The following is a 25,945-nucleotide window of genomic DNA, read 5'->3' as shown; positions in this document are numbered from 1 at the left end:
ATTGGTAAACGAGCCAACTTATGTTTGGCTCATCTTATTAAACGAAGACCCGAGCTCAAGCTTGGCTCGATTAAAAACAAAAATGAGCCGAGACCACTAGCTCAATCCACTGGTAAACTAACCGAGCCCATCGGCTAGTATAGGTAAGGGAGATGGCAGAACTGAAAACTCAAAGGAAAAGAAAAAGAGGGCCGAGAGACTGAGATTTGGAGTTTTAAAAAGACAGATAAGATTAGGGGTGGCAATCGGGTTGGTTCCTCGGGTTGGTGGGTTAAAATACCTCAACACGAACACGACCCGTTTATTAAATGGGTCGGATGTGGCAAACACGAACACAATCCATTTATTAAACGGGTAACCCGATACGACACGGTTAACCCATTTAATAAATGGGTCGGGTCGACACGACATGATTACACGACACGGTGACCCGTTTATTAAATGGGTCAACCTGATAACATAGACACGATTGCCGGGTTGGTGGTTAGATAAGTTAATATATATAGAGTTAGGGTTAGATAAGTTTATATATATATATATATATATATATATATATATATATATATATATATATATATATATATATATATATATATATATATATATATAAACTGGTTGCGGGTTGTGGGTTGATGGGTTTGTGTAAACGGGTTGACCCGCCCACCTAAGCTGTTTATTAAATGGGTCAAATGGGTTAACGGGTTGGCATACCCCTAACACGAACAGGACCCGTTTAATGAACGGGTTAGGCGAGTTGACCCGTTTATGACACAAACCCGTTTAAGACAAACCCTAACCCAGCTAAGAAGCAGGTTGGCGGGTGGGGTCAGATTTTGCCACCCCTAGATAAGATACAATAGGGAAAAATAAAGATTAACAAAGCTAAAACAGGTTGCACCAAATCCATATGAGCAACAAACCCACTTTTCGTTTTTAACCCTCTTTTTTCTTTTTTGGTTACATGATAGACCCGATTCATTCCCGATTCGGGGCCGATTTTGTCGATTCAGCCGATTCTGTGTAAAAAATCGAGCGATTTTGTAAGGGGGAACGAATCGGGTATGATAGAAAATCGGTAGAAGGACTATTCTATCTGAATCGGCCGATTCAGACCGATTTTAACAGCATTATATACGCATGTTCACGCTGGCTTTGAGTGGCGTCGGTTGGACTAGTGCAGTCCTCTAAAACCCTAAAACCATAAAAAGCAAAACCCTAACCGACCCTTCCAATCCACGACAATGGCGTCAACTCCATTGGACGATAAAACGGTGAAGAAGGTTCTCCGTCAGGTAAATCATTCTCTCTCTCTCTGCGATGCTTCTCATCGAATTCGAGGGCTTTGATCGGTCGGAATAGTAGATTAAAAGAAAAAAAAAACACGTTTTATGGTCCCCAGGTCGAGTTCTACTTCAGCGATAGTAATCTTCCTCGGGACAATTTCCTGAAGAAATCGATAGAAGAAAGCGAAGATGGATGTATCCTTCCTCCTCCTCTTCTTCCTGTTATTGTCATGGTTAAAATGTGTTGATTTTCTTTGATAAATTTCATATTTCGCTTTTGATGATCTTGACGGTGTCCAATAGTGGTTAGTTTGGCTTTGATTTGTACTTTCTCTCGGATGCGAAGCCATCTCGGTTTGGGCGAGCTCGGGCAGGATGACGTTCCGATAGGCAAGATTTTGGCGGTCGCGGAAACCCTGAGGAAATCTTCTTCTCTCAAGGTTTCGGAAGATGGTAAATTGTTTTTTTTCGCTTTTATGTTATGCAATTTGGTTGATCTAAATTTCAGTGTGTTGTTTTCGTTTTTTTTTCCCATCTCTTTACAATTGCTTTTGGAAAAGTTTCCTGTGCCACCAATTTTTTTGCACACTCTGTTTTGATCTCTCGACTCCGAACAGTGTTTGAGGCCGTTATATTTCTTTCCGTTAATGCACTATAGTAACCAATCTTACGTAGACTTGAACGAATTATTTTGGTGTATTTTTGGTACGCGAGTGTTTCCATGTGTTAAATACTGCATTCTTCAATGCTTTTGTGTTTATCTATTGGTACCCAGCGATATTTGAATGACTAGAATTATTTCTTTATCTATTCTTGGTATTAAACAAAAATATCATGGTTTGATGAGATTTGGTTGGATGACACAAGTTTTAGATCCTTTTTCATCGCAATTTTGCTTTCCCATCCTCTTATTTGTGTGCTTTGCTGTTTTTGTTGGTTTCTGTTAATAGGAAAGAGGGTTGGTAGGAGTAGCAAACTTTTAAAGCCAGAAGAGGTTATAGAGCAAGTAGATGGAAGAACCATTGCGGCATCACCTTTTCCTTATGATGTCAAGCTTGAAGATGTGGAATCTTTCTTTGGCCAATATGGAAAGGTATGCGAGTCTGGCTGTTTCTAATTTGTGGGAATTTTTTTCTTTTGAATTTTTCCTTTTAATGTAAAGTCTAAGTTTAAGCTGGTGTTGAATTATCTATCTTTTGATGAGACTAAGGTTTACAATGTGACTAAAAATAATCATCAGTGAACGCGTCTTCAGTAAGATAACATCTTGTACTCTTGTTGTGCTTCAGGTGAATAGTGTGAGGCTACCTCGCCATGTAGCAACCCCTAAATTCTTCAGTGGATATGCTCTGGTTGAATTTTCAACTGAGGAGGTGGCGAGTGATGTTTTGAAGCAAACTTTGTCATATGCAGATGCAGAGTTGGAGCTAAAACCAAAGTAAGGATTTTCTTAATCTTACCAACAAACTGATTGTTTTGAACTGTTTTTTAACCAAATCCATCCTTACAGCTACTTTGATTTACTTCTGATGTATTTTTGAGTGATCCTCACATCAAAAAATTTAATAGTTTTGGTGGTAGGTATGTGTAGGCAAGTTAATTTTGTTCAGATACTTAGTATGTTGACTTTTTTTTTTAACATATTAGTTTTCTTCATAATGTTAGTTAGTTCTTTTGCACTTGTAGCATTTAACATTGCTTAGTTCCTTGTCTGAGTATTGCATTCCAACTTTATTTTGTGTGATGAACGTATTAATGTTTCATTTTGACATTTTATTTATTTATTTTAAAGTTGTTTACAAGATATGGAATCAACTGTTTTTGCAGTTTGTTTGGTTTCATGGCCCAACTTTATTGACAATTTGTGCACAAATTGTTCTTACATGTGAACTTTCATCTTGTTTTAATGTGAAATTCAGGAAGGATTATGATCTTGAACACAAATTGCTGGCTGAGGAACTTCAGAATCTTGGTTCCTCTGAAGGGCAATATGTCAAAAATGGACTTCATGGGGATGCAACACAAAATAATCAAAAGTAACCTTGTTGTCATCTTAGTTTCTGAATTTGGGGAATCCCTCATGTCTATAAGGAATGTTATTAATCACCACCATTGCTTGCCTCGTTTGTTTTGCAGACAGCCTTCTGAGGATGCAAATTATCCCAAAGGATTGATTGTTTCGTTCCAACTAAGCAAGATGTCTAAGGCAAATTCCGTGGAGAAAAACACAAATGTTGAGTCAGTTCCTGCTGCAAGTATATCCATTGAAGAAACTGCTGATGATGTTAAAAATACTGAAGCCAAACCTGAAGAGAATCCTGAGGAATGTGTTGGCAAAGATGATGTCAAAGAGAAAACATCGGTACCGGTAGAGGGGAATGGTGCTGGAAATGAAGAGAGAGCCTCAACAAATGTTTCTGAAGAAAATGAAGAAAAATCTACAAAACTTGCACAAGAAACTAATGAAGGCTCCAAAGATGAGAAAGTTGAAAATGCTCCAGACAATGTCAAGGTGGCGAATGAAGACATGGTCTCACGAGAGGATATAAAGCATATACTCCAGAAGTTTGGAACAGTCAAGGTATGTTGAATGCAGTTCATGTATGTATTTATTTTTCCTTTAAGTGTCCAAGACTTTTGGTTTTTACTTCCACACCCTTGTTGGACATGTATATAGGAAGCTCTTATAATGTCCGTTGAATCAGGCCTGAAAGGGGCCTGGCCGCCAGACCTAGATCAAGCGACCAGCCCCCCCCCCCCACCCACACACACACAGAGAGAGAGAGAGAGAGAGAGAGAGAGAGAGAGAGAGAGAGAGAGAGAGAGAGAGAGAGAGAGAGAGAGAGAGAGAGAGAGAGAGAGAGAGAGAGAGGTTATTTTCTCATTCATCCCTAATCCCTTCTTAAAGGGATTAGTTAAAATTAGTTTACAAAAAAGAGCCAATCTAATTTTCCATAATTGCATTATTGCTACCCAAACACATAAATATTCTCTTTTAACACTCCCCCCTCAAGATGGAGCATATACATCTATTATGCTCAGCTTGTCACAACATCGAAGAAAGCCCACAATAGCAAGAGGTTTAGTAAACACATATCCTCTGAAGCAACATGACAAGTAGAGATTTGTCCTGTTTGCACTAGATCTCGTATGGAGTGAAATCAACTTCAATGTGTTTCGTCCTCTCATAAAACACCAGATTGTTAGCAATATAGGTGGCTACTCTGTTATCACATTTCATCACAATTGGCGTTGAGGTCTTTACCTGTAGGTCTCTAAGAACTGATCTAACCCATATCATTTCAGCTGCAGTTTGAGCCATGACTCTATATTTTGACTCAACACTAGATCGGGCTACTACAGTCTCTTTTTACTTCTCCAGGTAATTAAATTTTTACTTATAAACCCACAGAACCCCGTAGTGGACTTTCTATCATTAATGTCTCCAGCATAGTCAGCATCAAAATAGGCAACTATACCGAGAGAGGAGCTTGGTTTGTATGATAGTCCCTTTTCAGGAGAAGATTTCAAATACCTGAGAATTATCATTGCCGCCTACCAATGCACTTGGGTTGGTTTATCCATGAACTGACTTGCTCGCAACTAAGGAAATATCTGGTCTTGTCACTGTAACGTACAAGAGTTTACCAACTAGAGACCTGAAACTTCTATTGTCAACAGGTTCTGCTTGTTCATCAAACATGTGAAGTTTATGATCCATTGGAATATTAGCAGGCTTGGCTCCTAACATTCCTGTTTCCTGCAACAAATCAAGTACATACTTCCTCTGTGATAGAACTAACCCCTCATTGTTTCAAGCCACCTCTATACCCAAGAAATATTTAAGAGGATCAAGATCTTTGATAACAAAGTGCTTTTGAAGATGAGCTTTGGTATCTGAGATATCCTTTGTATTGCTTCCTGTGAGTATAATATTATCCACGTACACAACCATAATTACAACACCCGTGAGAGTTTTCTTAACAAACAATGAGTGATCTGATGCTGACCTGTTGAAGCCAAATGCATACATACTCTCAGACAACTTTTGAAACCACGCACGTGGACTTTGCTTTAGACCATATATTGCTTTCTTTAACTTGCACACCTGGTAACACTCCCCTTGAACCTCAAACCCCGGAGGTTGCTGCATATACACAGTCTCAGACAAATTATCATACAAAAAGACATTCTTCACATCCAACTGGCATAAACTTCATCCATTATGTAGAGCCATTGATATGACAATCCGAATAGTGCCAAGGTGAGGCACTGAAGAAAAAAGTTTCAAAGAAGTCTACCTCGTACATTTGTGTGTACCCTTTTGCCACCAACCTGGCTTTGTAATGTTCGATTGAGCCATCTGAATTGTACTTTATGGTGTAGACCCACTTACACCCGACAATATCAGCATCGACAGGAGAAGTAACCAACTCCCAGGTATTTCGTGAAACTAAGGCATCCATCTCTTCTTGAATAGCTACTTTCCATTTGAGGTCTAATACTGCCTGGTGGTGATTAAGAGGGAGAGATGCAACAGATAGAGCTATGCTGAACTTCATATGACTCCCAAGTCTTGCATCTGTAACAAACTTAGAAATGGGATGTAAAGTGCATTGCCTTTTACCTTTCCTGATAGCGATGGGCAAGTCATCATCCACAGTAGAGACTTCAATCGTGGCAGAAGCACTTACTTTTGAGGAAGCAGGTAGTGGAGATTCTGATTCCAGAGGAGATCTACAAGAGTATACCACAGGAGGGTCATGATACCGCATTCAAGTGTGTGAGGTAGGAAAGCTTATAGGAATTGACTCTAAGGAAAGAGGTGGGATAGGTAAAGGCTGTTAAAATGTAAAACTGTACATATATGTATATATAATAATATTATATTATTATATATATAAATACATTTTTAATTTCTTTCTTTTCTGTATTTTTTTTCCTTTATTTTTATTTTTTGTCTTTATGTCATCTAGTTCAGTTTGAACTAGAATGACTGTTGCTAGTCAAGTCCTGTCCAGACTTGACTAGCAATAGAGCTGTTGGACTGCACAGTCCAACAGCTCTTAATAGAGCTGTTGGACTGTGCCCAACAGCTCTATTGAGTCCTCTTTCAGCTGTGTATATAAAGGGGTGCAGCCCCTCTTGTATTTCACTCCAATGCTTCTTAAGCAATTGGTTTTTCATATCAATAAAGAATGCATTTTTATTTTTATTTTGTTTCCAGTTATACCCTTTTTAAGGGTTATGCTTTAGTGTCATTCTTGACACTTGCTCTTGTTAATCAAAGCTCGTGTTTCGAAGATCCCCATTTCATTTCATGGTATCAAAGCCGCGGAAGTACTAAATCTTGAGGAAAAGCTGCCTCGGTTTCCGTGCCCGTTTGCAAAAGTGTTCGCCACTTGAAGAGAAGTGTTTTATCACTTCATTGGAGAAGATTTCACATCTTGTTGTATTGTTTTTTTTTTCTTTCTTTCTCATTTTCCTTCTTGTTTCTCTTCTATCCCTATTCTTTCTCTCCTTGTAATCGATGGATGACAATGATAAAGTCACCATCATGCCTATGAAACTAAGCGATACGAACTATGTAACATGGGCTTCAATCATGAAGCACCATATATGGGGAAAAGGCTTATGGGGGATTGTGGATGGTTCCAATTCGGAACCTAAGCTATCTCTTACTAAAAAGGAGGGAGATAAAGACGTCCCTCTATCGGAAGAAGAGAAAATCAAGGCTATTGCCTCATACGAGAAGAAATGGAAAGAATGGAGAATATCTCATGCGAAGATAATGTCATGGCTTATCAATAGCGTTGACATTAAAAAATGCTCAAGTCTTGCCAAATTTGATCATGCCGATAAGGCATGGGAATACCTTAAGAATATGTATTCCCTTAAAGATATTGCACACGTGTGCAACCTCCAAGAAAAAGTTCGAATGATGACACAAGGAGACAAAACTATTCGTGAATATTACAATGGGTTGTCCGAACTTTTGGAAGAACTTTCCCTTTTAGAACCAAAGTGGCATTGTGCCGAAGACATCGAGCTTCGTCAGAAACAACTCGATGTTGAACATTTTTACCAGTTTATCACTGGATTAAGGCCGGAATTTGAAACCACTAAATCGGCCCTACTTCACCGGGGAAAAATTCCTTCTATTGTGGAAACTATTGAAGAGTTAACAATGGAAGAAAATCGTCTCCGGAAAGGTTCTTTAAAAATTGAAGATGATTCCGTTTTAGCCGTGTCTAGACCAGGGAATCATGTTCGATCATATAGGCCTCTTCACTTTAACCGACAAAATGGTGACTATGATAAGAAGAAAGTTATTTGTCATCACTGTCATGAACCGGGACACTACAGGCCACAATGTCCCAAACTTAAGGAGCTGAGAGAAAAAAGAGCTGCAATTGCTGGATCGGAGCCTAAAGATCAGGATGCACCAGTTTCCCTGGCCCAACTAATGGAGATCCTTCAGCCTCTCATCAAAGGTGCCTCTTCCTCATCTGAAGCTTCAACCGGCGCAGCAGCCTCATCTTTTTCTGATTTAGGTAAAATTTCTTGGCTTCTTGACTCTGGTGCATCTTTTCATATGACCCCAAATAATCAAAGTCTATCCAAATGTGTTAAAAATAAAACAAGTGTGTCAAAGGTCTTTACTGCTGATGGGACTTCTCTTGAAATAGAAGGAATAGGAGATTTTGAAAAAAATTTATAAAACAAAAAATTTTTTTATTCCACAAATTAGACATGTTCCCAAATTAAATTTAAATCTTTTATCTGTATCTCAAATTTCTGATTATGGGTGTAATATTTCTTTTTCTTCTCATGGTTGTTGGGTACATGATCGCCAGTCAGGCAAGCTGATTGGGGAAGGCCATAGAGAAGGAAGACTTTATTACATGGATTTTTTGGAAATGCTGAAGAAAGCTTTTTGTTATAATATTCAAAAAATAGAGTTGGAACTGTGGCATAAGAGACTTGGTCACCCACATATAGCCAAAATCCAACATTTTCCAAATCTAGGGAAATTTTGTAACTCTGAATCATTTGATTGTAAAGATTGTATTCTCGGCAAAATGAAAAGATTACCATTTCAGAACAGAACCTTTTTCTCTTCAAGACCACTTGAATTAATACACTCGGATGTTTGGGGTCCTGCACCAGTAATTTCTAAAGGAGGATTTGTTTACTATGTTATTTTTGTCGATGATTTCTCCCGACATACGTGGATGTACTTTCTCAAACATAAGTCTGAAGTATTTTCATACTTTCAAACTTTTCATAATATGGTTAAAAACAAATTTCAAAATGATATTACTATTTTTCGCACAGATTCAGGGGGAGAGTTTTTATCCACAGATTTTCAAAATTATCTTAAATTGCATGGCATCACACATCAAAGATCTTGTCCTTATACACCTCAACAAAATGGACTGGCAGAACGAAAACATCGTCATATTATAGAAACCACTAGAACTTTATTAATAGCAAATCAAGTCCCGACTTTTGGGCAGAAGCTGCCTTAACTGCCACCTATCTCATTAATAGGATGCCATCTTCTTCGTTACAAAATATCACTCCCATTGAAAAACTTATGAACATTTCTCCAGACTACTCTAGATTAAGAATATTTGGGTGCAAATGTTTCATATTTACTGACAAAAATGATAAACTTTCCCCTCGTGCGATTCCCTGTGCCTTTTTAGGATATGCTGAAAACCAGAAAGGTTATAGATGTTTTGACTTCAAAAATAATAAACTATATGTGTCTAGAAATGTTTCCTTTCTTGAAAAGGAGAGCTTCTTTGATTTTAGAAAATTAAAAGACGTCACTGAGTACTCCTTTTTGCTAGATCTAACATCAACATCTGATGAATATGACCTTGATTGTAACTTTGATGATGATCCAAGAATTATTGATTTTAATGTTGAAAATGAAGAAGTTCATAGAGATACTAGTATTCAATATTCCAGGCGACAAGAGTCTAATACTCCATGTGCACTTGAGAAATATTCTAACATTCCAACTAGACAATCATCCCGAATCTCGAGGCCTCCAGAAAAGTTTGTATCATACGAGTCTTTCTCACCCACATATAGGGCAGCTATTGCATTAATTCACTCATATGAAGAACCATCCACATATTTTCAAGCAAAAAATGATATCAAATGGATAGAAGCCATGAAAGTTGAATTAGATGCACTTGAAAAGGCTTCTACATGGAATATTCAAGATCTTCCTCCAGGGAAGAAAACTATAGGATGTCGATGGGTTTATAAAATTAAAACCAAGAGTGATGGTACTCTTGAAAGATATAAAGCCCGTTTAGTAGCCAAAGGTTATGCCAAAGAATATGGGATTGATTATGAAGAAACCTTTGCTTCGGTGGTTCGTATGACTACTGTCCGAACCTTAATTGCCTTAGCTTCTATCAAAAAATGGTCTATTTTTCAAATGGATGTCAAAAATGCTTTTTTAAATGGAAAGCTAGTTGAAGAAGTATATATGGAACCCCCTCCTGGTCTAAGTATTCCTAAGGGTAAAGTCCTTCGCTTAGAAAAAGCTCTTTATGGACTTAAACAAGCACCAAAAGCTTGGTATGATAGGTTTAGTCGTGTTATGATTGATATTGGTTTTCAATTCTGTTTAACTGACACTGCTTTGTTTATTAAGAATTCTGATGCAGGAATCATTGTGCTTCTTCTTTATGTGGATGATATGATCATCACCGAAAGCGATAAACAGGGAGTTGAAACAATCAAAACACTTCTTAAATCTCATTTTGAAATGACTGATTTGGGCTTGTTGAGATATTTTTTAGGCATTGAAGTTGCTTATTCTCCTAGAGGATATTTATTATCTCAGACTAAATTTGCTTTTGATATTGTTTTCAGGTCTGGTATTACTGATGATAAGAAAGTTGACACTCCAGAAGTTGTTAATGTTAAAATGAAGATTGATGATGGAGAACTTCTTGCAGACCCTACTCCTTACAGACAGCTTGTCGGGGCACTTTCCTATCTATCCATTACCAGACCAGATATAGCACATGCTGTTCATACAGCAAGTCAATTTCAACATGCTCCTACTTCTGTTCATATGGGAGCAGTCATGCGTATTATCAGATACATCAAGTCCTCTCTTTCACGAGGACTTTTCTTATCTTCCTCCTCTTCTCTTGATTTAATTGCATATACTGATGCTGATTGGGGAGGTGATCCCAATAACAGACACTCAACCACTGGCTTTTGTGTCTTTTTAGGGGAATCATTAATCTCGTGGAGGTGTAAAAAGCAGCAGAAGGTATCTCTCTCATCCACCGAAGCTGAATACAGAGCCATGGCAACCACGACCATGGAAGTAGTTTGGCTCCGACGACTGCTTGCTGACATGGGAGTTGAAGCAACAAAGGCTTCACAAATGTGTTGTGACAACAAAAGTGCGATCTACATTGCCAGTAACAGAACATTCCACGAACGCACCAAACACATCGAAATGGATTGTCACTACGTCAGAGAGGAATATCTACACGGGATAATTGATCTGCCATATGTCACTTCAGAATATCAGTTAGCAGACCTCTTTACAAAGCCTCTCGCTGCTCCCCGATTTCACTTTCTCTTAGACAAACTTTCGCTCATTGTACCGTAAGTTTGAGGGGGAGTGTTAAAATGTAAAACTGTACATATATGTATATATAATAATATTATATTATTATATATATAAATACATTTTTAATTTCTTTCTTTTCTGTATTTTTTTTCCTTTATTTTTATTTTTTGTCTTTATGTCATCTAGTTCAGTTTGAACTAGAATGACTGTTGCTAGTCAAGTCCTGTCCAGACTTGACTAGCAATAGAGCTGTTGGACTGACACAGTCCAACAGCTCTTAATAGAGCTGTTGGACTGACACATTCCAACAGCTCTAAATAGAGCTGTTGGACTGTGCCCAACAGCTCTATTGAGTCCTCTTTCAGCTGTGTATATAAAGGGGTGCAGCCCCTCTTGTATTTCACTCCAATGCTTCTTAAGCAATTGGTTTTTCATATCAATAAAGAATACATTTTTATTTTTATTTTGTTTCCAGTTATACCCTTTTTAAGGGTTATGCTTTAGTGTCATTCTTGACACTTGCTCTTGTTAATCAAAGCTCGTGTTTCGAAGATCCCCATTTCATTTCAAAGGCATAGCATCTCCCTGATCACATTGTAATATGGAGGCGGTACTTGAAAAGAAAGGAACATACTAAAAAAAGGATACATCCGCACTGACATACTCCTTACGAGAAATGGGATCATAACACCGGCACCCCTTTTGGTTTCTTGGATAACCCACAAAGACACACTTTATGGCTTGAGCATACATTTTGTCTCGATGAGGCCCTAGTTTATGAACAAAGCAAACACACTCAAACACCTTGGGAGAGATCGAGAAAAGAGGTGCATTGGGATAAAGGATTTTCAAGGGAATTTGTTCTCCCAACGAGGATGTTGGCATGTGATTAATAAGGTAGCATGCTATAAGAATAGCATCTCCCCAATATGATGGAGGCATGCTTGATTGTAACATAAGGGTGCGTGCAACATCTAGAAGATGTTTATGCTTCCTTTGGGAGGTATGGGCACAAGTAGTTTGAGGTCGAATGCCACAAATTCTATAAAACAGTTGTAACTCATTGGTTTTAAACTCAAGAGCAGTGCGAATAATCTTGACAAGAGAATCAAATTGAGTTTTTATTTCAATAATGAGAGACATAAGGATCGAAGTAACTTTCGATCTGTCTTTTATTAAAAACACCCATGACAATTTGGAAAAATCATCGACAATGACTAAGTAATAACGACACTGTGACCTAATGGAAACTCTACTATGCCCCCATACATCAACGTGAAGAAGCTCAAACAACCTTTGACTCGATGGACTCTGACTGGAAGGAAAAGAACTCCTGTGGTGTTTACCTAACTGACAGGTTTCACACTGGAACGAGGTAGAAGGTGGAATCTGAGGAAGAAGTCGATGAAGTTTTGGCAACGAGACATGACCAAGACGAAGATGCCATTGATAAGAATTGGAGGATGACTCAGACACGGTGTGCACGACTCCAAGTGGTTGATGTAGATATTTGACACCTCCTTCTTCATAGCCTCCACCAATCCCTTCCCCGTCAGCAAATCCTGAAACATGCAACACAAAGGATCAAAGGTCACTCTACAATTGTGTTCTTTTGCAATACGGCTAACTGATAATAAATTTTGAGGAAAGGAAGGAGCATGGAGCACATCTGTCAACTGAAGTAACGGAGAAATGAAAACATTTCCTTGACCCATAATGGGTGATGAGCTCCCATCGGCAAGGACAACATTGTGATGTTCACATATGGGATCTAACTTAGAAAAATTCTTAGACGTCCCACATAGGTGCCTAGAGGCACCTGAATCAATAATCCATCTACTACCTTGGTAATTTAATCCATCACCTGCAGAGCAAGCAACATCAGCAATGGGAGTAATTGTGCCCGATCTAGATGGGCGGTGAGACATCAATTCTTCGTACTCTACACGACTAAGAGTGACCGAATCATTGGAGTCAGTGGGAGTCTCTGTGTCAAGCTTTGCAACTTGAGCCTTGGTCATGTTTGATGTCTGAGAAGGGGGTCGACCATTTTTGTCCCAACACCTGTCTTCAAGATGTCCCAATTTTCCACAGAAGGTATACTGAAGTCTACCTCTTCCTCCTATGCCTCTGCCTCGACCTCTTCCATGAGAATTTAGGAAATTTCCTCTTCCACAACCGGGGGTGACTACAAGAACAAATGCTTGTGAATCAGATTGTGTCTGTGGAAGAGTGATAGCTAATCTGCTCAGGCGGTTGTAAGCAAGAGTCAGGACATCAGATCCAATCAACATTTGAACCTTGGCAACAAAAAATTCAGATGATAGCCTAGTAAGAAATCTTGCAACCATAGTTTGCTCCTGATGGGACTTCTGCTTGGTACAACATAGGGGCATGTGTGCATTCAACCTTTCAAAAGCAGATTTTACAGATGCATAATATTGAGACATCGTTTGATCTCCTTGCTGCAGTTGATAAATCTCCTGCTCAACTTGCAAGATGCAGCTAACATTGGTCTCGTGGGAGTACGTATCTCGAAGATTGTCTCACATCTGTTTAGCGGAGGTATAGTAAATAAGACCGTCAACTATATGAGGCAATACACTGTTCATAATTCAAGACATAACGATATCGTTATCTTCATCTCATGTGCTGTATTTTCCTGATTTATCGGCTGGTTCCTGTTCTAATAGAATATGCTTTTTCCGATGACCTGAAACGGACATCATAAAAATCCGGGACCACCTGACATAGTTGGAGTCATCTAGCTTGACAGAAGACCCATAAGAAAAAGGGTTTGCAAAGGCCTTATATTCTCGAAGAAGCTCCCTTTTCAGATCACCGTCTTTAGCCTGCAAATCAGCCATATTGATTGAGACTCAGCCGGCCACCAGACAGGACCTGCACGTATGCAGTCTCCCTAGAGAAGATTCTGGTCTTATCTGATCACAATCTTCAAAAAATTTTTTTTAGACCAACCCAGATCTGATCTGCGACAGGCGAAAAAAAAATTCACGTTAGATCTGACCTGACCTTAAGTCAGATTTGATATATGGTTTGACTCCACCACGTTAATCCACAAGCAGTTTCCATGCAATGTCTGATCCCAATTCCTAATCCGAATCTGCCACGACAAATTTTTTCTCGACCTTCAACCAATCAGATCTTTGCTTGATAAGCCCCATTTGCAAATATTGTTTCAACTACATATGGGTCTTCCCATTTTGACTTGAATTTACCTAACGTCTTGACAAGACAATAGGACAACACATCATTATTATTAAGCCTCCCTTTTTAAATGACCTACGGCTCACATTTCGATCATAGGCATCAGCTATCTTTTCCTAGTATACTTGCAAATATTATTGAGCATGTAGCCTGCCTTCATCAAGGGATTCTAACTCAGCTAAGTGAATTCAAGCCCTTTCCTCATCAGTGGAGTGCCTTCTTTAGGGATTTGATTTGTACCTCTAAAGGTAGTATGGCTTCAAATCCATAACCTAATGACTAGGGTGTGCATTTAGTAGCCGTCCTGCATGTAGTCCGATAATCCCTTAGAGCTTCACTTAGGTCTCATGCCAATCCCTCCTATTATTAGCTACTATTTTTTCAAGAATTTGCACAAGGTTTTATTGAATGCCTTAGCCCATTTGTAGGAGGATGGTAGGGCAATTTTTTTTTACTTAAATTTGAATTTTGTACTCAACCACCTATACTATATGATTTTCTTAGTTGTCAAAGAAGGTGCCTAGGTGGCCTAGGCGCAACCCCATTGCTTGGGCTTTTGGTTTTGTGTGGTGGGTCTCTTTTTTACCGCCTAGTCTTAAAGCCTATGTTTGTCCATTTTTTTAACTTGATTGACCAAGGGTCAACCATGCCAAAAGAAAGGCCTTTCTGCCTTTTCTCTCTCTCTCTCTCCTTTTCGTTCTCTCACTCGGTTTGTTGCAACAAGAAGAGGGTACACTCCTCTCTCTATCTCAGTTTTCTTATTCTCTTCTCTTTTCTCCCTTTTTTCGTCTTCCTGTTTTTTATTCCTTTTTCCTTTTTTCTATAGTTTATGTTTTTTAATTTTATATATATATATATAACTGATAATCTTGTTTGTGTATATATATTATATATAATTTGTTTGACTATTTCTGAATTATATTTCTGGTCGATTGTTTTTGAGTTATATATATATATATATATATATATATATATATATAGAGAGAGAGAGAGAGAGAGAGAGAGAGAGAGAGAGAGCTGCTCACACGTTAGGTGCAAAATGATACGTGCTAAATGGGTTTTTCTGCCTTTTTGGTGTTTTTTTCGCAGTTCCGACCCCATAAATGTTTCGGGCATGGTCGATTTACGAGGAATCCACATCTGAATCATGTGTTTTCGATGAAAAAAAAGATATTTGGAGCCTACAAAATTTACAAAGATTTTGAATCATTGATTTTTGGAACCTTATAAAAACCCACCCATGTGTCAGAATTGAACACTTCAAGATCTGATCCCTATAAAATCAAGTACATAGATCACATCTACGGTCAGAATTTTAAAATAAAATGAAAAAAGGCTAAAAAACTCATTTAGCACGTTCATTTTGCACCTAACGTGTGAGCAGCTACCAATCACTCTATATATATATATATGAGACATTAGTTAAATGTGATGTTTTTAGTTATCATGAACTTATCAGTACTTCGGTTATGACTTATGACATTTTAGTATGACTTGGATATGAATTTAATATTGTTGAGGCTTTAATTGTGCTTAAATTATGAAGTTGCCTTTTATTTACATTGTCAATTCTCAATTGCTTGGTTTATTTATTCAATTGTTCATTTCTTCTTCTTATTTGTCTAATATTTATTTTATGTCTATTGTTAATTTTTTTGTATACATGATTGTATTTTTTGTATATTATTTATTCACATTGTTAGTTGTATGTTTTGCTTATTCAATTGTTCATTTATTCTTAATTTTTTTGAGCAGGTTATTTAATATAATTGCTTTACAATGTTCAACATGTGTTTTGTTTATTGATTTTATGTTGTATACATGTTTGTTATTAATTTTAGCAGTTTGTTTACATATATTTTTTATTTTTTTAATTTGTTTTAATTAGGGTTACTGATTAGTCTGCCTAGTCCTGCCTAGGCCACACCTAGTCTTTTTAGGGGCTCATCGCCTAGGCTCTGCTTACCACCTTTGACAACTGAGAATTGATTTCGGAATGGAGTTCCATTGTTGATTTCTTAAGGGAGTTCGATTGTTGAATGTCAGGAAATTTGGAATTTTGAACCGATAGGTGATATTGGTTCGGATGAAATCTGTAACTGTCGTCCCAGTAACTATTTTGAGTGGTACGTCTTCAGCCCATTTATAAAAATAGTCTGTGGCAATCAGTAGGTACTTGTGTTTAGCAGTGAAATGAAATGGGGATCTTCGAAACACAAGCTTTGATTAACAAGAGCAAGTGTCAAGAATGACACTAAAGCATAACCCTTAAAAAGGGTATAACTGGAAACAAAATAAAAATAAAAATGTATTCTTTATTGATATGAAAAACCAATTGCTTAAGAAGCATAGGAGTGAAATACAAGAGGGGCTGCACCCCTTTATATACACAGCTGAAAGAGGACTCAATAGAGCTGTTGGGCACAGTCCAACAGCTCTATTAAGAGCTGTTGGACTGTGTCAGTCCAACAGCTCTATTGCTAGTCAAGTCTGGACAGGACTTGACTAGCAACAGTCATTCTAGTTCAAACTGAACTAGATGACATAAAGACAAAAAATAAAAATAAAGGAAAAAAAATACAGAAAAGAAAGAAATTAAAAATGTATTTATATATATAATAATATAATATTATTATATATACATATATGTACAGTTTTACATTTTAACACTCCCCCTCAAACTTACGGTACAATGAGCGAAAGTTTGTCTAAGAGAAAGTGAAATCGGGGAGCAGCGAGAGGCTTTGTAAAGAGGTCTGCTAACTGATATTCTGAAGTGACATATGGCAGATCAATTATCCCGTGTAGATATTCCTCTCTGACGTAGTGACAATCCATTTCGATGTGTTTGGTGCGTTCGTGGAATGTTCTGTTACTGGCAATGTAGATCGCACTTTTGTTGTCACAACACATTTGTGAAGCCTTTGTTGCTTCAACTCCCATGTCAGCAAGCAGTCGTCGGAGCCAAACTACTTCCATGGTCGTGGTTGCCATGGCTCTGTATTCAGCTTCGGTGGATGAGAGAGATACCTTCTGCTGCTTTTTACACCTCCACGAGATTAATGATTCCCCTAAAAAGACACAAAAGCCAGTGGTTGAGTGTCTGTTATTGGGATCACCTCCCCAATCAGCATCAGTATATGCAATTAAATCAAGAGAAGAGGAGGAAGATAAGAAAAGTCCTCGTGAAAGAGAGGACTTGATGTATCTGATAATACGCATGACTGCTCCCATATGAACAGAAGTAGGAGCATGTTGAAATTGACTTGCTGTATGAACAGCATGTGCTATATCTGGTCTGGTAATGGATAGATAGGAAAGTGCCCCGACAAGCTGTCTGTAAGGAGTAGGGTCTGCAAGAAGTTCTCCATCATCAATCTTCATTTTAACATTAACAACTTCTGGAGTGTCAACTTTCTTATCATCAGTAATACCAGACCTGAAAACAATATCAAAAGCAAATTTAGTCTGAGATAATAAATATCCTCTAGGAGAATAAGCAACTTCAATGCCTAAAAAATATCTCAACAAGCCCAAATCAGTCATTTCAAAATGAGATTTAAGAAGTGTTTTGATTGTTTCAACTCCCTGTTTATCGCTTCCGGTGATGATCATATCATCCACATAAAGAAGAAGCACAATGATTCCTGCATCAGAATTCTTAATAAACAAAGCAGTGTCAGTTAAACAGAATTGAAAACCAATATCAATCATAACACGACTAAACCTATCATACCAAGCTTTTGGTGCTTGTTTAAGTCCATAAAGAGCTTTTTCTAAGCGAAGGACTTTACCCTTAGGAATACTTAGACCAGGAGGGGGTTCCATATATACTTCTTCAACTAGCTTTCCATTTAAAAAAGCATTTTTGACATCCATTTGAAAAATAGACCATTTTTTGATAGAAGCTAAGGCAATTAAGGTTCGGACAGTAGTCATACGAGCCACCGAAGCAAAGGTTTCTTCATAATCAATCCCATATTCTTTGGCATAACCTATGTCACACGGACTCGGCTAAGGAGGTGCCGCACCCGAGTCGACACGCCCCGACACGGGTGCGGACTCGGGTGCGGCTTCGGACTCGGCCCGGACTCGGTCAACGCCGAGTCGGACTCGGTCAACGAGTCCAGGCCGAGTCCGTCCACATTTTGGACTCGGTCAACTTTGACCGAGTCCAAAAATGTCCCTAAAAAACCATTTTTTTATTTTTTTTTGCTTAAAAATATATATAAAAAAAGGCACAGTGCAGACTGTGACTGTGCTGCCTGACTGTGACTGTGCACAGTCTGTGCAGTGTGCACAGTCACAGCCTGTGCACAGTCTGTGCCTGTGCACAGTGCACAGTCTATGCCTGTGCCTGTGCACAGTGCTGTGCAGTGTGCACAGTCACAGCCTGTGCACAGTGCTGTGCCTGTGCACAGTGCACAGTCTGTGCCTGTGCACAGTGCACAGTCTGTGCCTGTGCACAGTGCACAGTCTGTGCCTGTGCACAGTGCACAGTCTATGCCTGTGCCTGTGCACAGTGCTGTGCCTGTGCCTGTGCACAGACACACAGACTATGCTGTCAGCTGTGGCATTTTAAAAATAAAATAAAATTATATATATATATATATATATATATATATATATATATATATATATATATATATATATATATATATATATATATATATATATATATATATATTTTTTTTTTTTGCCGAGTCCCCGTGTCCAAAAATTTTAAAATTGTGCCGCACCCGTGTCGCACCCGCACCCGCACCCGCACCCGCACCCATGTGACATAGGGCATAACCTTTGGCTACTAAACGGGCTTTATATCTTTCAAGAGTACCATCACTCTTGGTTTTAATTTTATAAACCCATCGACATCCTATAGTTTTCTTCCCTGGAGGAAGATCTTGAATATTCCATGTAGAAGCCTTTTCAAGTGCATCTAATTCAACTTTCATGGCTTCTATCCATTTGATATCATTTTTTGCTTGAAAATATGTGGATGGTTCTTCATATGAGTGAATTAATGCAATAACTGCCCTATATGTGGGTGAGAAAGACTCGTATGATACAAACTTTTCTGGAGGCCTCGAGATTCGGGATGATTGTCTAGTTGGAATGTTAGAATATTTCTCAAGTGCACATGGAGTATTAGACTCTTGTCGCCTGGAATATTGAATACTAGTATCTCTATGAACTTCTTCATTTTCAACATTAAGATCAATAATTCTTGGATCATCATCAAAGTTACAATCAAGGTCATATTCATCAGATGTTGATGTTAGATCTAGCAAAAAGGAGTACTCAGTGACGTCTTTTAATTTTCTAAAATCAAAGAAGCTCTCCTTTTCAAGAAAGGAAACATTTCTAGACACATATAGTTTATTATTTTTGAAGTCAAAACATCTATAACCTTTCTGGTTTTCAGCATATCCTAAAAAGGCACAGGGAATCGCACGAGGGGAAAGTTTATCATTTTTGTCAGTAAATATGAAACATTTGCACCCAAATATTCTTAATCTAGAGTAGTCTGGAGAAATGTTCATAAGTTTTTCAATGGGAGTGATATTTTGTAACGAAGAAGATGACATCCTATTAATGAGATAGGTGGCAGTTAAGGCAGCTTCTGCCCAAAAGTCTTTAGGGACTTGATTTGCTATTAATAAAGTTCTAGTGGTTTCTATAATATGACGATGTTTTCGTTCTGCCAGTCCATTTTGTTGAGGTGTATAAGGACAAGATCTTTGATGTGTGATGCCATGCAATTTAAGATAATTTTGAAAATCTGTGGATAAAAACTCTCCCCCTGAATCTGTGCGAAAAATAGTAATATCATTTTGAAATTTGTTTTTAACCATATTATGAAAAGTTTGAAAGTATGAAAATACTTCAGACTTATGTTTGAGAAAGTACATCCACGTATGTCGGGAGAAATCATCGACAAAAATAACATAGTAAACAAATCCTCCTTTAGAAATTACTGGTGCAGGACCCCAAACATCCGAGTGTATTAATTCAAGTGGTCTTGAAGAGAAAAAGGTTCTGTTCTGAAATGGTAATCTTTTCATTTTGCCGAGAATACAATCTTTACAATCAAATGATTCAGAGTTACAAAATTTCCCTAGATTTGGAAAATGTTGGATTTTGTCTATATGTGGGTGACCAAGTCTCTTATGCCACAGTTCCAACTATATTTTTTGAATATTATAACAAAAAGCTTTCTTCGGCATTTCCAAAAAATCCATGTAATAGAGTCCTCCTTCTCTATGGCCTTCCCCAATCAGCTTGCCTGACTGGCGATCCTGTACCCAACAATCATGAGAAGAAAAAGAAATATTACACCCATAATCAGAAATTTGAGATACAGATAAAAGATTTAAATTTAATTTGGGAACATGTCTAATTTCTGGAATAAAATAATTTTTTGTTTTATAAATTTTTTCAAAATCTCCTATTCCTTCTATTTCAAGAGAAGTCCCATCAGCAGTAAAGACCTTTGACACACTTGTTTTATTTTTAACACATTTGGATAGACTTTGATTATTTGGGGTCATATGAAAAGATGCACCAGAGTCAAGAAGCCAAGAAATTTTACCTAAATCAGAAAAAGATGAGGCTGCTGCGCCGGTTGAAGCTTCAGATGAGGAAGAGGCACCTTTGATGAGAGGCTGAAGGATCTCCATTAGTTGGGCCAGGGAAACTGGTGCATCCTGATCTTTAGGCTCCGATCCAGCAATTGCAGCTCTTTTTTCTCTCAGCTCCTTAAGTTTGGGACATTGTGGCCTGTAGTGTCCCGGTTCATGACAGTGATGACAAATAACTTTCTTCTTATCATAGTCACCATTTTGTCGGTTAAAGTGAGGAGGCCTATATGATCGAACATGATTCCCTGGTCTAGACACGGCTAAAACGGAATCATCTTCAATTTTTAAAGAACCTTTCCGGAGACGATTTTCTTCCATTGTTAACTCTTCAATAGTTTCCACAATAGAAAGAATTTTTCCCCGGTGAAGTAGGGCCGATTTAGTGGTTTCAAATTCCGGCCTTAATCCAGTGATAAACTGGTAAAAATGTTCAACATCGAGTTGTTTCTGACGAAGCTCGATGTCTTCGGCACAATGCCACTTTGGTTCTAAAAGGGAAAGTTCTTCCCAAAGTTCGGACAACCCATTGTAATATTCACGAATAGTTTTGTCTCCTTGTGTCATCATTCGAACTTTTTCTTGGAGGTTGCACACGTGTGCAATATCTTTAAGGGAATACATATTCTTAAGGTATTCCCATGCCTTATCGGCATGATCAAATTTGGCAAGACTTGAGCATTTTTTAATGTCAACGCTATTGATAAGCCATGACATTATCTTCGCATGAGATATTCTCCATTCTTTCCATTTCTTCTCGTATGAGGCAATAACCTTGATTTTCTCTTCTTCCGATAGAGGGACGTCTTTATCTCCCTTCTTTTTAGTAAGAGATAGCTTAGGTTCCGAATTGGAACCATCCACAATCCCCCATAAGCCTTTTCCCCATATATGGTGCTTCATGATTGAAGCCCATGTTACATAGTTCGTATCGCTTAGTTTCATAGGCATGATGGTGACTTTATCATTGTCATCCATCGATTACAAGGAGAGAAAGAATAGGGATAGAAGAGAAACAAGAAGGAAAATGAGAAAGAAAGAAAAAAAAAAACAATACAACAAGATGTGAAATCTTCTCCAATGAAGTGATAAAACACTTCTCTTCAAGTGGCGAACACTTTTGCAAACGGGCACGGAAACCGAGGCAGCTTTTCCTCAAGATTTAGTACTTCCGCGGCTTTGATACCATGAAATGAAATGGGGATCTTCGAAACACAAGCTTTGATTAACAAGAGCAAGTGTCAAGAATGACACTAAAGCATAACCCTTAAAAAGGGTATAACTGGAAACAAAATAAAAATAAAAATGTATTCTTTATTGATATGAAAAACCAATTGCTTAAGAAGCATTGGAGTGAAATACAAGAGGGGCTGCACCCCTTTATATACACAGCTGAAAGAGGACTCAATAGAGCTGTTGGACTGTGTCAGTCCAACAGCTCTATTGCTAGTCAAGTCTGGACAGGACTTGACTAGCAACAGTCATTCTAGTTCAAACTGAACTAGATGACATAAAGACAAAATAAAAATAAAGGAAAAAAAATACAGAAAAGAAAGAAATTAAAAATGTATTTATATATATAATAATATAATATTATTATATATACATATATGTACAGTTTTACATTTTAACAAGCAGATGGGGGTGAAGCAATGGGACCTATCACGTCTTGCCCCCATGTTGCAAATGGCCATGAAGGGATTGTAGTGTGTAAAGGCTCTGGTGGCTGGTGTATGATGTCTCCATGGATTTGGCACACCTTACAGTTTCTTGCAAATTTAATTGAAGTTGACATCATGGATGGCCAATAATAGCCCATTCTTCGAAGCCGATCACCCAATTTAGGGCCTGGCTGATGGGCACCGCAAGCACCTTGGTGCACTTCATACAAAGCCATGAAAATTCCTCTGCTAAGCATCTAAGAAGCACTTCATCAAATGACCTTCTATAAAGGTTACAATCAAGCAATATAAATCGAGGTGCTATCCTCCTGGTTCGTATAAGTACTTCTTGACTCAAAGGGTGACCACTTTGCAAGTAGCCATGAATGGGTTGCCGCCAATCCTCTTTCACTTTTTTAGCAGGGCAGACTGTGACCATGTTAACCATGGCTACTTCTGTTTTCAGAGTCTACTGTGCAACTTCCTTGTGAACTTTGAAAGTCCACTGTTTCTAACGGTTGAGGATAATTAGGGCTCAGTTTGTACAGGTGCTTGCCCCACCCTCGTTCGATAGGCCTCTTGATAAGTAGCTCGGCTTACCCCACCAGCTTGCCTAGGTACATGACTGTACTCAATTGCGACCATTTGAATTTCCCCTTCAATTTGTCTTTGCACTGGATTTTCCAGCCTTGGCAAGATCATTTGGGTCGCTATTGTTATTTGAAAATCACCTTCATCTGGAATCGAGGCCCCTTTGGCATATTCTGCCATCTGCAGTTTATGGTCTAGTGCAATTGGATAATTGACTCCAAAGGCGAGGATGCCAAATGAATTAGCTAGACCTTTGAGGATCTCATGATACACAACAAATTGAGGCCAACTTATCCCATTTTATGGCTTCAATGCGGGCTCTTTTTACTCTGTAATCTCCATGAATATATTGAGGCAACAAATGCCCTTTATTGCCATCTTAAGCCCTAAGATGAGCACCTCATAACTGGCTTCTTTATTGCCATGCTTGCATATCCTTTCCTGTGTAGATAGCTTTGTAGTACAACTTCCAAATGAAGCTTTCTCTAGCAATATCATTTTAATCCATATCGTCGACATAGGCGATGACATTAACAGAAACTTTTGGGGATATCTCGATGCTTTATTCAAGAGTTGTCATTGAGGAGAGGTAGAGGTGAGGTGAGGTGAGGTAGAGTGGCAAGTGAGGAACGTGGGTTTGAAAACCTGTAAGTGGGCCACCTTAAGAAAACCTGTAAGTGGTAATGCTACCTTGTTCTTCATTAACTGAATGCTGTCTTTATGGTCATCTTTTTTAATATCTAGCCAGATCTTTTTATTCTCTTAACAATGTATAAAATTTATTTTTGTATGCATGATTCTTTTGGGTATATTGGTCTTAAAATTTGGGTCATGTCGCTCAAGTAATATTTTATGTTTTTCATGATGACATGTTTAACTATACCTATGTCATCTGGACTGCATCACATGCATATTTCACCCAAGAACTGTTGTCCGTCTCTCTCTCTCTCTCTCAAATTATTGCGTTATAATCGTATTGATACCCTTCTTTTTCATTTTTTTTCGGTTCAAAGTACGTCGATTTCACACGAGGTGCAGAATCAGGTTATGTTCGTTTTGAAGCACCTGAAGCAGCTCAAAAAGCTCGTGCTGCTGCAATCCTTGCTGAGAATGGTGGTTTGCTGGTGAAGAAGTATATTGCTACCTTAGAAGCAGTAACTGGTGTGCATCCTTTCTTCTTTTTTCATTATAAATAATGCGTAGCCTGCCTCTTGGCCTGTGATACTTGTCTTGTGTGTTGCATCCTCTCAGTTTTGTGGATGGTAGCTATGTCTGTTATTTTTTAATTGTACAAGTATCTTGTGTGTGTGTATATATATATTTGATTTAGTTACATGGAGAATCCCAGAGCCTGGTGGCAGGTCGGTCAACCCCCAGGAAGGAAAACTCCGTGGCTAGGACCCTCTCCCCACCAGGGCCTATGCTGGGGCCGAGGGTCCTAGCCATGGAGTTTTCCTTCTTTAGGGGTTGCTCTATTATCTACCTGCCACCAGGCTCTGGGTTTCTCCTTATAACTAAAAAAAAGGGATGCTTTTACAATCCACAAACATCTTGTATTTGTCCATGCCTGTTTCTGGGGCTCATGGTCTTTTCTGGTGCGTGCTTCTCCTTTTGAATGTTTTCTTCATTGTTATAGTCTTTAGTAGCAACTGGATCGTGTTTGTGTTGACTGCAAGCTAATGTGGTTGTCATCTTTAATGATTTTATAGGAGATGCTGAGAGGGAATACTGGAAAAAACTTCGTGATAGTCAGCGGGACAGTAAAGCTGAGAGGGGACGGTATGTTCTTTACATGTTAACTGTACCAAAAGTATGGACACAGACCCACATCCCCCATATTTGCTTATCATGGATTCACATTTATGTTGTACACAAAGTATACATCTTTTGATGATAGGCCGAGACTTCTGCACCGTGCATGGAGAGAAGAATATGTAGTCTATTTTTGTTAAGATTTCCTTTGCTGATTGCGTCTCTTACCTATTTGCTGATTCTTTCAAGACTGCTGCTGTTCTTATTATTGCTGATACTCTTATTTCCCATTTATTTTCCTAGAACCACGGTTTATGGACTAAAATAAAACATGAATTGGAAAAGAATGACGTGAGGTCCTTCAGTTTTAACTTGGTCTAGGTTGTGTTTTATTTTCGTAGTATGTAGCATTATTTTGATATGGAAAACTGTTTCTTACAGGTAAAAAGAACTACTGAAGATTCTTTTCATGTATTTTTTTTGTCATTGCTTGATAATTACCAAGTTGCAGGAGGTTTATGTGAAATATTTGTTCCAGAGGCAGGCATGGCAGAGGAGGGAGACGCTTTGAGAATAAGCACCGCCGCTCTAGAGATGGGAAGGCTGCAGATGAGCGAGCAAGCAAAGTTTTGAAAGTGGAAGGCTGATTTCAAAACCTGAATTCCGAGAAAAACTGGATGGAATCCATTACGAGCTTCCTCGTTAGGCCTTGTTTTATATGGTTCTTTATTTCCATTAATGGTTTTGGTTGAGTAATTATTAGTTATTACCAATATCTATTTTCACCTGTAAGTCGCATGGATCGGATAGTAATTAATTATGTATCTTGCATGCTAATAGAGGTGATGATTTTGGCACGAATGTGATATGAAGTTTGGTGTCCGGTGCTATTTAAGTTGGCGAAATGGCAAATTAGCATGCAACCAGTTTTCAGATTCGATTAGATGTTATGATCGTTGAAGTTTAGATTTGGGTATTGTTTATATGCATCTCTTGGTTAGCTTAACAATGGAAGATGTTTTTTTTTTTCTTTTCATGATAGGGAGGATTAGAGATATAGTCGTGCTGGCTAAGCCTGTCATACTTGTGGTCGCTTTCCCCATGGTATAAACCTACGGTGCACCCCCTTGGCCTCAGGGAGTCCATGAGTATAAACCTATGGTGCACCCACTTGGC

The 25,945-nt window shown here is 38.3% G+C and overlaps 1 protein-coding gene across 2 annotated transcripts; it reads left to right on the top strand.

Moving 5' to 3' along the window:
• The first annotated feature begins 1,143 nt into the window (after positions 1–1,143).
• LOC149828816 (la protein 1-like) lies at positions 1,144–25,627 on the top strand. Of its 2 annotated transcripts, XM_090017740.1 has the most exons (10): positions 1,144–1,292; positions 1,400–1,478; positions 1,587–1,736; positions 2,234–2,376; positions 2,573–2,721; positions 3,203–3,319; positions 3,420–3,864; positions 24,031–24,178; positions 24,727–24,796; positions 25,308–25,627. In XM_090017740.1, exons 1-10 carry the CDS (start codon positions 1,242–1,244, stop codon positions 25,414–25,416), a joined length of 1,461 nt encoding a protein of 486 aa, XP_089873866.1. In that variant the 5' UTR covers positions 1,144–1,241; the 3' UTR covers positions 25,417–25,627. The 2 variants fall into 2 exon arrangements, with proteins under 2 accessions (XP_089873866.1, XP_089873867.1); XM_090017741.1 differs by lacking the exon at positions 24,031–24,178 and having other exon boundaries at positions 1,155–1,292.
• Positions 25,628–25,945: the final 318 nt, after the last annotated feature.

This window comes from Nuphar pumila, chromosome 9, assembly GCF_984573655.1.
Source record: "Nuphar pumila chromosome 9, dmNupPumi1.hap1.1, whole genome shotgun sequence".
Classification (NCBI taxonomy): Eukaryota; Viridiplantae; Streptophyta; class Magnoliopsida; order Nymphaeales; family Nymphaeaceae; genus Nuphar; species Nuphar pumila.
Note: the sequence above shows the minus strand (reverse complement) of the source record. Positions and strands in the feature narration are given on the sequence as shown.